Source organism: Brachionichthys hirsutus, chromosome 8 (genome assembly GCF_040956055.1).
Source record: "Brachionichthys hirsutus isolate HB-005 chromosome 8, CSIRO-AGI_Bhir_v1, whole genome shotgun sequence".
Lineage (NCBI taxonomy): Eukaryota > Metazoa > Chordata > Actinopteri > Lophiiformes > Brachionichthyidae > Brachionichthys > Brachionichthys hirsutus.
Window position 1 is genome coordinate 10,538,172 of NC_090904.1, and position 13,614 is coordinate 10,551,785.

Below are 13,614 nucleotides of genomic sequence, written 5' to 3' on the forward strand. Positions count from 1 at the left end.
CTGAGGAGGGATGCAGGGTATGGTTCTAGTTCCGCCCCTGAGCTGGCGGTGGAGGTAGCTACACTTGAACCTTGACCCCCCCCCCTTCGCTCTGCCTCTCCGATCCGCAAAACTAAAATGCTGGAATGACCCTTCCATCTCAAATTTGACTTGGATTTTTAAAGTCTCGCGCTTCTCAAACGCGTTTCCATTTAGCAATGACCAGCCTTTACCAGCAGGGGGTAGCACAGACATTCAGCGCTGCCTGTTCGAACCAAAGGTTGCCAAAACTTCTGATAAATTCATTCACGTAAGCGGATCCTCCGATTATCGGCCCTGCTGGAACCAAACCGTCGCATGGCTTCTCTTTTTAAATTTCCTCGCTGCTGGGTATCGAAGCGGACACGAGGCGTTAACGTTACAGCTCCGGTTAAACGCGTCGACACAGGAAGTGTGTGAGATCAGAGCTCGCCCTAATGTAGAGCTTCGCTGAAAGCTCAATGACCGGGGGGTGTATGACATCATCTCTTCACTGTTCCCTAGACGTTTTCCTTTTCTCCAACTATCCAGTGCCGCTATCCCCCCCCGCCTCCTTCAGTCCGTCAGGAGCACCAATTCCCCCTCGCTCCTCTCTCCCCCGTCACTTTGCTCCCCTTCGCTGTAAGGAGCTCGTTCCCGTTCCCTCTCTCTGGGCAGGGAAGTGGGCGTGGCTCGGCCCTCGGCTCGACGTGATGCAGGCGGGACCTGCGGCAGGTACTGCTCCAGTAAGGCGGGGTGAAAGGGCATGGGCGCCATGGCGACGGAGCTGGTTCCGCCCGGATACTGGCCCTCGCTGTTGGAGTAGTGGATCTGCTGCGGTTCCTTGGGACTGCAAAGACAGAGGCGTGCTCACAATCAGGCACGGATTCATCTACGTGTGAGATTATGCTGAGTCTCAGGGACTCGTGGGTAATGAAGTATTTTAAGAGTCCCGCCCATTTACTAGACAAGGCATGAAAATAACCAAAAAAATAACGTTTGCATGCCATAAGTTCCTCTCAGATATCGGTTCTCCTCCTCCTACGTTAATATTATCGATGCATTTCCAGTCCAAAAGCGCCCCGAAACAAAACTAATGAGAAGTTACAGCCCTGAAAACATAACAATACTCGCAAAAACACGTTTGAATGAAGCGGCGTGAAGCCGAAGGTTGCTCTGACATCCGGAGCCAGTTTTATTAGCTTCTCACAAAAGAGGAGAGATGTGGTGAGACAAAGAAACGATAGCGAAGGAGAAAAACACTCCAGGCTGTTCAACACTTGCCTCCACATCCTTAACTAGTTGGAGGAGTTAGAGGAAAGAAGGGCGAAGGACGCTACTCATCATCAAGGCCGGGCTGGGAAAACAGCCCAGCTCGACACTCGGCCTTTTGTCTGTGTGTGGAGATGTAGAGAAAAAGTTTTGTGGGTGAAGTAACGCGTAGCTAAAACCATCGAGTGAACCAAATCCTACAAAGTAAAGCGTAGCTAAAACCATCTGGTGAACCAAATCCTACAAAGTAAAGCGTAGCTTAAACCATCTGGTGAACCAAATCCTACAAAGTAAAGCGTAGCTAAAACCATCGAGTGAACCAAATCCTACAAAGTAAAGCGTAGCTAAAACCATCTAGTGAACCAAATCCTACAAAGCAAAGCGTAGCTAAAACCATCTAGTGAACCAAATCCTACAAAGTAAAGCGTAGCTAAAACCATCTAGTGAACCAAATCCTACAAAGTAAAGCGTAGCTAAAACCATCTAGTGAACCAAATCCTACAAAGTAAAGCGTAGCTAAAACCATCTGGTGAACCAAATCCTACAAAGTAAAGCGTAGCTAAAACCATCGAGTGAACCAAATCCTACAAAGTAAAGCGTAGCTAAAACCATCGAGTGAACCAAATCCTACAAAGTAAAGCGTAGCTAAAACCATCTAGTGAACCAAATCCTACAAAGTAAAGCGTAGCTAAAACCATCGAGTGAACCAAATCCTACAAAGTAAAGCGTAGCTAAAACCATCGAGTGAACCAAATCCTACAAAGTAAAGCGTAGCTAAAACCATCTAGTGAACCAAATCCTACAAAGTAAAGCGTAGCTTAAACCATCTGGTGAACCAAATCCTACAAAGTAAAGCGTAGCTAAAACCATCGGGTGAACCAAATCCTACAAAGTAAAGCGTAGCTTAAACCATCTGGTGAACCAAATCCTACAAAGTAAAGCGTAGCTAAAACCATCGAGTGAACCAAATCCTACAAAGTAAAGCGTAGCTAAAACCATCTAGTGAACCAAATCCTACAAAGTAAAGCGTAGCTTAAACCATCTGGTGAACCAAATCCTACAAAGTAAAGCGTAGCTAAAACCATCGAGTGAACCAAATCCTACAAAGTAAAGCGTAGCTTAAACCATCTGGTGAACCAAATCCTACAAAGTAAAGCGTAGCTAAAACCATCGAGTGAACCAAATCCTACAAAGCAAAGCGTAGCTAAAACCATCTGGTGAACCGAATCCTACAAAGTAAAGCGTAGTTAAACCATCTAGTGCACCAAATCCTACAAAGTAAAGCGTAGCTAAAACCATCTAGTGAACCAAATCCTACAAAGTAACGCGTAGCTAAAACCATCGAGTGAACCAAATCCTACAAAGTAAAGCGTAGCTTAAACCATCGAGTGAACCAAATCCTACAAAGTAAAGCGTAGCTAAAACCATCGAGTGAACCAAATCCTACAAAGTAAAGCGTAGCTAAAACCATCGAGTGAACCAAATCCTACAAAGTAAAGCGTAGCTTAAACCATCTGGTGAACCAAATCCTACAAAGTAACGCGTAGCTTAAACCATTGAGTGAACCAAATCCTACAAAGTAAAGCGTAGCTAAAACCATCTAGTGAACCAAATCCTACAAAGTAAAGCGTAGCTTAAACCATCTGGTGAACCAAATCCTACAAAGTAAAGCGTAGCTAAAACCATCTAGTGAACCAAATCCTACAAAGTAAAGCGTAGTTAAACCATCTAGTGAACCAAATCCTACAAAGTAAAGCGTAGTTAAACCATCTAGTGAACCAAATCCTACAAAGTAAAGCGTAGTTAAACCATCTAGTGAACCAAATCCTACAAAGTAAAGCGTAGTTAAACCATCGAGTGAACCAAATCCTACAAAGTAAAGCGTAGCTAAAACCATTGAGTGAACCAAATCCTACAAAGTAAAGCGCCCAGTTGTGCCCTGCGTTCCCGTGGCTCCTCCTACCTGTGAGTGTAAGTCGTCCTCTGCTCCTGCCGGCGGCTCTTCATCATGGCCTTGTACTCGCCGACCCTCAGCCTCCGCCCCTCCACGATGCAGGTCCGTTTGGGCCGGGGCTTGTACTTGTAGTCCGGGTAGCGCTCCAGGTGCTGCCTGCTAAGCCTCGCCTGCTCTTCGTAGTACGGCTGCTTCTCCTGGTTGGACATTCCCTTCCACCGGGAGCCTGCAGACAGATCGGAGCGAGGAGGGATATGTGTTTAGCGAGGAGGCCGACGGCGGCGTTCAATCGGGACAGGGTCGCCAGGTCCACGCCACTGTGCCATTCTCTTCATAGATTCCCGCAAATCCTTGTTGCATGCTTTTTTTCTGTCAGTCTTCAACATCAGCGTACCTGGTGAACGGTTAGAGAAGCGTCGCCCTGATTTGAAGCAGACCAAACTGAGCGCTCGCGTTTCATTCCTTCCGTCGGGCGCGTTCCACTCCGCTTCCATTTCGATAGATCGCTCTCCGATCCGACTTTGTGACGGGCCAATTATAACCATTCATCCAATCGGTGACGGGTTTCGTTAGGATGACTGACGGAGCAGCGCCTCCGGTACAATTTTGAAAGGTCACGTGTGCCGCAAGAGGTCTCCTCCGTCGTGTCCCGCTGACAGGGCGCCGCTGCCCGGGATCAAAGGCACTGGGATCAAACTGGCAACCCGGGCTCATCAAATATGAAATCAAACACCTGTTGCGTCGCTGCACACGTGTCCCGTTTGAATCCAGTTCCGTGCAGATGCATTTTGAGCTGAGGCATTCCAGACTAACGTCCGGACCTATGAGGGGCGGCGAACACATCGCCTGAGGCCTTTCCCATTTCCTTTTTTTTTTTTTGAATGGTTATTTCTTTCGATGATTCACACGTATGGAAAAGAACGCTGAATAAACCCGAGCAAAGCTGCTCGGTGAGAATCGGCACGAAAGTTCCCTTTAAATCTAAAATTCGATATTTAATTTCCGTGTTAAAGATCGCCGCCATTTCTAATCCTGGCAGCAATTAAAAGCTGCCGCTGCAGTCGAGGTGGGATGGCGACGTCGTGCGTCTCTACCAGCCGAGTTGGGCGGCGCTCTTGTTGTTCTCTCCGGGTTGAAGGTGTGGTTATAACACATCCTAAACCGGAGAGGTGTGAAAGTAGCCGGCGCAGCGACTGGTGTGAAAAAGTAAAAGGACAAAGAGATCACTGGTAAAAAAGAATTCCCTGTGGAAACGGAGGCGACTCACTTTGAGAGTAATAAAATAATCAGAACGGTTTTTGTTTGGGCCCGTTTGGCACCTTACGCCGCACCACATTGATTTAACTCCGCCTACGACGCCGTCTAACGGGTCAATCGCCCCACCCACTCCCCTCGGCGCCACGCTCACCCAGGATCTTGCTGATGGAGGAGTTGTGCATGTCCGGGAAGGCCTGCAGGATCCTCCTGCGCTCATCCTTGGCCCACACCATGAAGGCGTTCATGGGTCTCTTGATGTGCCCGGAGGAAGACGGGGGTCGCGCCTCGCTGTAGCCGCCTTGGACTGAGACGGGCAGGGCGCCTAGAGGAAGGAAGCCGACGGTCAGAAGCTGCTGGGGTTGGGCTCTTCTTCTACGTCTCCTCCATCCCACCGATGAGAGCGCCGTTAGCTTTAACCTGCGCCGCGCCTCTACCCATTTGAAACGAGGCCTTTCTTCACACACAGACACGCGAGACGCGCAGCCGAGCCCGACGTCTGCGCCCGTGGCCTTCGTGCCATCTTTCATCAGCGCCGCCGCTTCTCAAAGATAAGATGGCGGTGGAGGAGATGTTGGATATAAAACACGTTAGCCTCGGCGTTGGGCTTCTTCGACGGGGACACCTACACTCGGAGTCGCTGCTGAGGTGGTCCTCGTTGGACGGCAGGCCGCGTCTGTCCTCGCCCTGCCCCGAGTGGGAAACTCTCTCGCTGTGCGGCGATTCTTTATAGTCCTGCAGAGATTAAAAAAAAAGAACGCAACTATTCACACGCCAGATCGCGGGGACAATTTGAATTTCGGACGCAGCAGAAACATGATGTGTTGCACGGAGTGCCGTTTTTAAGGCGCAGGAACCGCACGCCAGACGTATCAGCTGAGCTGTGAATGCAAAGAAAGGACATGGCAATGCTGAAGGGGGAGGAGGAAGGGCGGCGGCGATTGTTCCAGAGAGGACGGGTGAAGGAGGAACGTGTCAAATCGAATTTGCAAAACGACCACGGCCTCGGCGCGCTTCATATCTGCCGCCACGCTGCTAAACACCATTTATCCCCGTGCGGTGGAGTCCAATACCAAAATAGGTCAGTCGCCAGCAGCAGAGATGGAGCGAGAGAATAGGAGCGAGGAGGAGGAGCGCCTCAGATACAGTATTCCCGAGGACAAAGAGCGAGGGCAGATGGCTCAGTCAACGCCACGGCGAGGCCTTTGTGGTATTTGTGAGGCTGCAGCAGCTGCCGCTCCAAGACGGGACGGAAGAATCAAAACCAAGACTGGAATAGAAGGCCGTTTTTAGACACACACACACACACACACACACACAGAACAACCCTCATACCGCTGGCATCCAGGTGAGCTGCTTTGACGACACTCCAATCAACGCCGCCTCCCGTACGCTTCACTAAAGGCGTGATATTAAAATAGAAAATGGCGTCCGTCTTCTGCCGCGGCCGTGAAGCAACTGCAGGTAAAGCCTTCTCCGTCGGGGGGGGTGGGGGGGGGGGGACTGAAGTCCCAGCACAATTCCAGCCGCTAAAAATGGAAGCGGCAGAGACGCGTCTTCTCCATACGGTGTTTACTTTAGAGCAACTGAAAACACTAAGTGGCAAACTTCTGGTTGTGGCTGCGGCCGGTGGGATAATCTTCAGTCGGCCGAATCCCCAGGAGATGCGTGACTCCTTGTAACCCGAAACCCGACTGACCGCCGAAAAGACCCCCAGAGATCAGTCAGACCCGGTTTGGGGCGTCATCACAGACCCCGGCTGTTTACATTAAGAGTTCAGGACGGTGGCAAAATCTCTTTTTACTTGAATTCTGCAGTTTGAGATTAATTCCGGGATTAAACAAGAATGTAGAAATAAACTGTAATCCCTCAGAATCCGCTGGTTGAAAACCGTTGAATCTTGCTGTGCAGCTGCAAGCAAGTAAATAAGTCTACATTTCCACGCGGAAACCCGCTCGAAGCGGCTGAACTCAACTCACCATCTTAGCCCCGCCGTCTCTCTCTCTCGCCCTTGCCCTCTCTCGGCCTCCATGGCTGTGGCTCCTCAAGAGCAGCTGGGCATCGTGAATCGCCTGGGTTACGACATCCCCGTCGCCAAGGAAACCTAGAGACAAAACAGCAGGACCAGGGGGGAATGAGATCATCAAAAAATATTTAAAATAATACACTGCTTTTTATTTTATCAATTACAAATGGAGTGAATTTCTAACACAAATATTACATTTCGACGCTTCCCCCCCCCCCTTACACCCCCATTCTGTTTGGACCGCCCCCGTAGAAACCCGGAAGTTAGAAACCCGGAAGTTGTCCAAAGTGAATGATCTCTTCACTAGCCGTCAGTTCGACCCGCTCACCTTCGGGTGGATAATCCTTTACTAAGTGGAATGTGTTTTGACTCATGACACACATTGACTTCCGCCCGTCCCCCTCCAGGGGGCTCATGCCCGGAAATGGTCGCTCGTTGCGCGGCCACTTCCTGCCCCTCTGCCGTGCTGCGGCTTCCTGGTTCATCCCGACGGCTGAAACCGCCTTTCTTCCTAAAATCCTCTCCAGTGCCGATTTCATCGACGCGAGACTCAAATCTGCACAAGCCTTCAAAACTAACTGTCTGTCCTTCACATCCGGGCAGGCTGTGTCCATCAGTTTAAATGCCAGGACGGCTTCCGGAAGTTCCATCTTGTACTTCCGCATCCGCGAGTAGCGCTCTTCAAAATCAAGGACGTAGTCCGCGATGGGCGCGCTGCTTCCTCGCCTGATCCCATCGAAACTTGCGTAAACCTCGTAAATGTGCTCTCGTTCTTCTTTCAGGAACACGTCGTCGAGTTTTTCCAATAAAGTTTTCATCCCAGAGTCTTTGTTCAGATCATCTACCGGTATTCCGACCGCCGTCTCCCTCGCTCTCCCCGTTAGCGCCAGAGCAACCGCTAGCGCCTGCTTGTCTTCGCCGAGCTCGGTAACTCTCATCCAAATGGCAACTTCGTTCTTCCAGCTTGCGTAAGGCTTCCCCTCCGTGAGGGTCGGCGGGACTTTGTAATTGCTCTCCATCCTCGGCATACGACGACAATGACGCTCTTATTAAAGTTTAGAGACAGCAACTTTTAGCAGAAGCCGCCATACTTGAACGACAACTTCCTGCTGGCGCCCTTTCACAATAAAGGAGTAATTTTTGCTCTGCAATAATAATACAGCTACTGTAGTCGATACACAATTAAGAATGTTTTTTAAACATATGAGCACTGACACAGATGAATGAAATTATAAAAGAGAAATCAATTAAATTTAAAAACATGTATTTTTCGAGTCACTTGGTTTATATTTTGTCTTCATTGAATGAATGTTTTTAACCATAGAGAACTATATGTATCAACTTCTATTGACCCTCCGTTTTCTCTTTTCATTATCACTATGAATAATAACTTTCAAATGAATAAACAAATAACAAATGAAAATGAAAATGACAAACAAAAATTACTATTCTTTAAAGCAAGTGTTTGATTTACACACTGGTCCAAACAATGTTTTTGTTTTGTTTAAAAGTAATCTTATTCTCCCCAGGACTGGCACATTTCTATACATGTTGGTTTACTGCTTTCACCAATTAATAAAATGTACAGTCGAAAGCTCTGAAATGCTTTCAATGAAAAAAATAAATAAAAAAGCCACACATTATTTAAGAACTATTTCAAAAATATCAAGAACCCTGAAGTAGACAGTTTAAACTCTGTTCATGTCAAATCAGAAGTACAGAGGCTGTGTAAGAACTTTGATTCAAGCATCACTACTTTGAATCCCTAAATTAGCAGCTGTCTGCTTGACTTACTGAGGGCAGATCGTGAGGGGCTGTGGGCAACTTCTCTATGGAGATCTCTGGACCTGTAGGCCCCCTGCAGTGCCAGCGATCCCAGCTCCAGGCTCTGTGGACTGGGTGTTTTTCCCAGCTCCAGCCCCTTTGACTTTGAGGTCAGGTTCAAGGGCTGACTGGCTTCCTAAACACACAAGGAGAGCAGATGAGCTGGGGTGCGGCCACCTACACGCATTCAGGAGTGACTGAAAGGCAGGGGTGTGCATCCATTCCAGTAATGCAGAGCAGATTTTGCGTGTTCAAGCATATCTGTCACACCTTTGTAGTGTCTCTGGTCCTTTGTCTTCTTAGTCCCTACATTCTCTACGACAAACCTTTAAAGTGTGAGGTGTTCAAAAAGCTTGTTTCCACATTATCTGTTTAATCTGCAGGGAATCACTTTTTAAAAAAAATGTATCTGAAAGAACTTGTATGCACTAAAGTACACACACATAAACACACCACACAGTATATAATGATATTTGAATTATGATATAATATCTCTGATATACAGGCATTGCAATCGTTTGAATTTAAAGGACTTGGGGAAATGAATTTATTACACTGAGATCAATAATTAAAAGGCGGTGGCATCATACCTGTCGGAAGGAACCACCGCTTCTCTTGACGGGGGTGGGGTGAGCGTTCTGTAACAGCTGCATGGGATAGTCCACCGCTGTGGAAGGTGCATGATTCTATATTATGACTTTGTATTCGTACAGCATTTGTGAAGTAAAAACGTGTTGTGCTTCTACTGAAGCAGTGATGTGAAATAACAGAAGCTTCTAGCATGATCCAGGTCTCGACCGTCCGTCTGTCCGTCGGGTTCAGGAATGTTTCTTATTTTTTTATTTAGCTGTAATCTTTCGATAATGCCGAGCTTTTCTTTGGGGTTTTGTCCGTTCTTTCATTGTCTATTATCGATCATTGTCCACTTTTATAACAGCATTAGATGTTAGCCTCAATAGAATTCAGAGCATGACAAAGAATGAGATGCACTTGAAAATGCCCCAAAAAGTCTGAGCAAAGAAGAAAAAAAAGCGACATTACCAAAATGAAATTGAAACAGCGCATGATTGAAGAAGCGGTCGCTGCGTGTGTTCTGGTTATAGCTGATCCCTTCCAACCTCCTCTCATGTATCCTAAAGCACTCGCGCCGATTATCAAATAAAAACCCGAGTGAATGGATATCCTTAAAGTCTGCCTCACACCGGTTTAAAATCCCGCCTTGCGCCGTTTAGGACTGAAAAGAAAAGCAAGGTCGCTGTGAAAGCAAGCTTGAACAGAACATATTTGTGCTTTTCTACGCCGTGCCCTCTGGAGCTTGTTAACTGCACGAACACAAAATGCATGAAAGCCACTATCAACCACGTTCGGTTTGATTTGAAGTGCACAAGACGTTTTGTGAAACTCTGTCGATGCCCCCGAAGCCGTTGAACATCGAAGTTCACGCTATCGGCGTCAGATCATTTGAACGGTCTTTCTTCCTTTGGCATGCACAGACTATGAAAAAAATCAAATAATCCCGAATACAAGCCGTCATCGAAAGATTCAGAATATGAAGTGCTGCTGCTCCTTTGGGATGGACGGATGAGGAGTTTTAAAAATTGCGGTCACAAATGTATAGTCTCAACAATCGGACTTCCTGAATCGAATCCCACTGCAGCGCCACAGTGGGATTCTCAATCTTTTTTTTTTCTTACTGTTCCTTATAGCAAGATCAGGGAACAGCGTTGTCTTAGTTCATGTTTAAAGAGTGTGTTCATCTTATTTTGATAAGGATGTTTCATAGGCGCCCTAACAAGACGTTAATGAATGCTCCCTTCTTGTTTGTTTTGATTTGGTTTTCCATTGTTGGAGTTCCAACTTCAATTACACTTTTCATTTTGCCATTCCAACAGTGGATTTATGGCTTAAAGGCAGCCCCCTGCGCCCTCAGCTGACGCTCCCCAAGGCTTGAAGCGTTGATGACCGACCTGGCTTGCAGGGGATTGGCTGCAGCGGCAAAGCCATCTGGGGTTCGGCGGTCACCGGGATTGTCTGGGTGTTGGGGTGGAATGCCGGGATCATCACGTAGGGCATGTTCACCTGCTGGGACGGCACAGGACAATGCACCTTACAGAACATGTCTCGCCTCGTTTGCTGCAGGCGTTCAACGCCTCCGCTGCCGGGAAGCGAAGACGTGAACGGTCTTGAGAGGAGCTGACCTGGATCTGCTGCTGGAGCACGTTGATCCTGTGCTGCTGCTGTATCAGCTGCTGCTGCTGCTTGGCGATCTGAAACACGAGGCGTGACACCAGCTCAGAAATCCTAAAACGGCGAATCTCCCCGCAACGGTCGTCTCCGAGCGCTTACCTGTTCTTGCTGTTGTCGAGCCAGCTCCATCTGCTGCTGCTGTTTCTCCAGCAGCAGGGCGGCCATGTTTCTCTGCTCGGAGTGGGCTCCCAGCAGCTGATCCCTCAGACCGCTCAGCTGGTTGATCATCATCAGCAACTGGAGCTCCTTCTCCGCAAGGGACTCCGGGGTACCTGGAGCGCGTTGGGCAAACTTTGTCACCATCAGTATCGAATGGCGCAGGGATTGTATGTACAGTAATCCCTCGGGGTACGAGCGCGTGGACATGCGAGCGTTCCGAGATGAAGCATGAAATGATCCCTCAACGTGACCGTTCGCGTGAGGGATCTGGCACGCCAGTACGAGCGATATGTACAATCCTCAAACAGAAGGATGCTATCAAGAACACAAAGCCTTCCAAAGGCAGAACTATTAGGTGTATTCTTTACATTTTGAAAGTATAAAGTGTTCTCCAGGCGCCGCTTGTGTCTGAAAGCTGACCTTTGAGCTGCCCTGCTCCCACTGTGCTTTTATCCAGAAGCTTCTCCTTCCAGCATCCTTCGGCATTCAGCAGCTTCTCAATGGTGGGCATCACTGTTAACAGGACACAACAGGCATTCAGCAGAACGGCACTGGATGGCACGGAGAATATTTTCTCTCAGACAAAATCTATCTGACACCAAACTACTTTTCTCAGCCTCTGCTCTGCCTCCCTAATGGCATTGATTGAAGAAGACATTTGAGGTGCTGCTGAAGGGCAGAGGTGCTTCGTGTGTTTGGGAGAAGTTTTGAGTGGATCAATATTTGGACGGAGAACAATCCAAGGTCGGCTAGTTATGAGAAATTGTAAAAAAGAAAAAAAGGGGAAAAGTGCAGGCTGGTGAAAGACTTGAGGGCAAGGAGAGTCTCGGGAGTGGAGCCTTTTATGCTACATGTGAGGAATTGAATAAAATCAAACAAAAGGCGAACCCCGATGCCCCGAAACCCATTCAGGGACCACAACAGCGCCCTCGCTTCGCAAGACAAAACATACCATCTACACATTGATTTTCAGCAGACGGCCACTGTTTCATGGCAGAATGCGGTGCACTTAAACTCTGAAGAAGTCTGGTCAGTGAGAAAAGGCGTGTGGACGCGTGTTTACGTGTTCATAAGAACGACAGGCTCCCATAATAGGAAGCGAAAAGAGGTGCATAAAAGAGACAGACTCTGGAGGTGAGCTGACATTCAGAGTTGATTAGTTTACTGCCTGTCCTGTGTGACATAGGAAAAAGAAATAAACTGGATTAAAGCGTTAAAAAGTGCATCAACCCAGGATTTGTCCGCGCGGTGTTAAAGAAGCGCAGATCGAGATGAACCGCAACGTCACAGAGGATAATCGATTATTTTGGTTGGCATGTTTTTGCTGTTGTCTGCATAGCTCAAGACAGTATAGGCTAACTGACCAATCAAATGGAGTTCCTTAGCTCCACGCTGCTCAGGGTGGCTAAAACATCATAAAAGTCATAAATTAATAGGCTTTGTAAAAATGGCTTCTCGCTCTTGGGTCAATTCAACGGAGGAAAAAGATAGTAAAGTCTTTGTGTTGGGCTTATTTCTGCCAAACGGTGAACAGGTTATTGGTAGGTTAGGGCTGAATGAAACACAATTAAAGTCATTTCACACCTGGCCAAGCAAATGCCGCTTCGATTGGGGAGCTGAGAGTCGCAACATTGTTGCATTTATCACTTGTTTCGGGTCTGCTTTCACACTCTAATTTCTAAAGCAAATCAGACTTTCTAAGCAGCATCACGTGGTTGAAAGGGCCGCTCGTCTATTGGACAAAGTAGGAGGGAAAATCCCTCCCTCTCCCATGTTTGTTTTGGTCTGGAGTGCTCGCTGTACTTCCGCTACCCGAGATGCACTGCGTATAGCGTTGCAATGCACTGTGTGGTCCTGTGTTTGGTCCGGTGAGCTTACGCACCGCATACGAACCGAACCAGGGTTCACTCGCAAAAGTACAAGTCATGAAATGGTCACAGCGGAACAGTTCCTTTTGTCTGATTACTTTGTAGCTCAATGGACACAACATTTAAAGCAATTCGGAGCCATGTCAAGACACACCTTCCTTGAGGTTGGACGGTCCTTCTGGTCTCTCATGTGTCCTGGTTTCTTTCAGTCCAATAGGACTTTGTCTGTGAGACATCTCCTTTCCTGCATAGGCCTCCTATCGGGACACAGAAATAAAGCGTCAACTGAAAAAACCTGAGCAGAATACGACAACATTTGCCACTATGTTTTGGGTAATATCTTTACCGAAGGGGAGCAGGAGAGCGGTGGGGTCAACTGGCGGGCCTCCATTAGATTATTTCCTGACCAGTCACAAGGGGGTGAAGTCTTGAGGTGTTCAGCATTGGTAATGACCCCGAGTCCTCCTCCGGACTCTCCTTGTTCTACTTTGATGCCAACGCTCACCATGCTGGCATCCCCAGTGGAGAGGTGGTGCAGCGTTGGGGGACTGGGCTCAACCATTCTGTTGGAAGACAAACACAACCAATAAAATTTGGGCTGCGATGGCGGTTGTGGTATCATCAGCCGAAGTCACAGCCGGCGTTAATATCCAAGCGTGTGTTTGTGTGTGACGGTGAATAATAGAGGAAGACGAGGTGAGAAAGGAAGAGCGGACAGGTTGACCGAAGGGTTCTGGACTGCGGTGAACTAGGACATATCCCCTTGAGCTTGTGCCTGCATCTATTTGTGTGTTAGTTCCCAGCTCGGCAGACGGGGAAAAGAAAAACACAGCAGGCAGCAGAACAAAACAAACAGGACTCACAGGGGCAAAAAGTGCACATATATATTAAGAGGCAGAAAAAAGCCATTGTTGGAGCCGGGGAACAAAGGAAGCTGGGACAATGGAGGGGGGGCTGACAAAAGCCGCCGGCCGCAGGAAGCAGGCCGGATAACAATGCCAGCGGAATGTGCC

At 48.0% G+C, this 13,614-nt stretch overlaps 1 protein-coding gene across 1 annotated transcript; it reads right to left on the reverse strand.

Annotated features, from left to right (window-relative positions):
* Nucleotides 1-573: 573 nt before the first annotated feature.
* On the reverse strand, nucleotides 574-13,163 carry sox13 (SRY-box transcription factor 13). Its single transcript, XM_068742556.1, has 13 exons — nucleotides 12,948-13,163; nucleotides 12,756-12,858; nucleotides 11,154-11,246; nucleotides 10,674-10,846; nucleotides 10,526-10,594; nucleotides 10,295-10,406; nucleotides 8,918-8,994; nucleotides 8,298-8,463; nucleotides 6,457-6,581; nucleotides 5,107-5,212; nucleotides 4,632-4,802; nucleotides 3,233-3,449; nucleotides 574-847 (listed from the first exon to the last, which is right to left on the reverse strand). Exons 1-13 carry the CDS (start codon nucleotides 13,161-13,163, stop codon nucleotides 574-576), a joined length of 1,902 nt encoding a protein of 633 aa, XP_068598657.1.
* Between the last annotated feature and the right edge of the window lie 451 nt (nucleotides 13,164-13,614).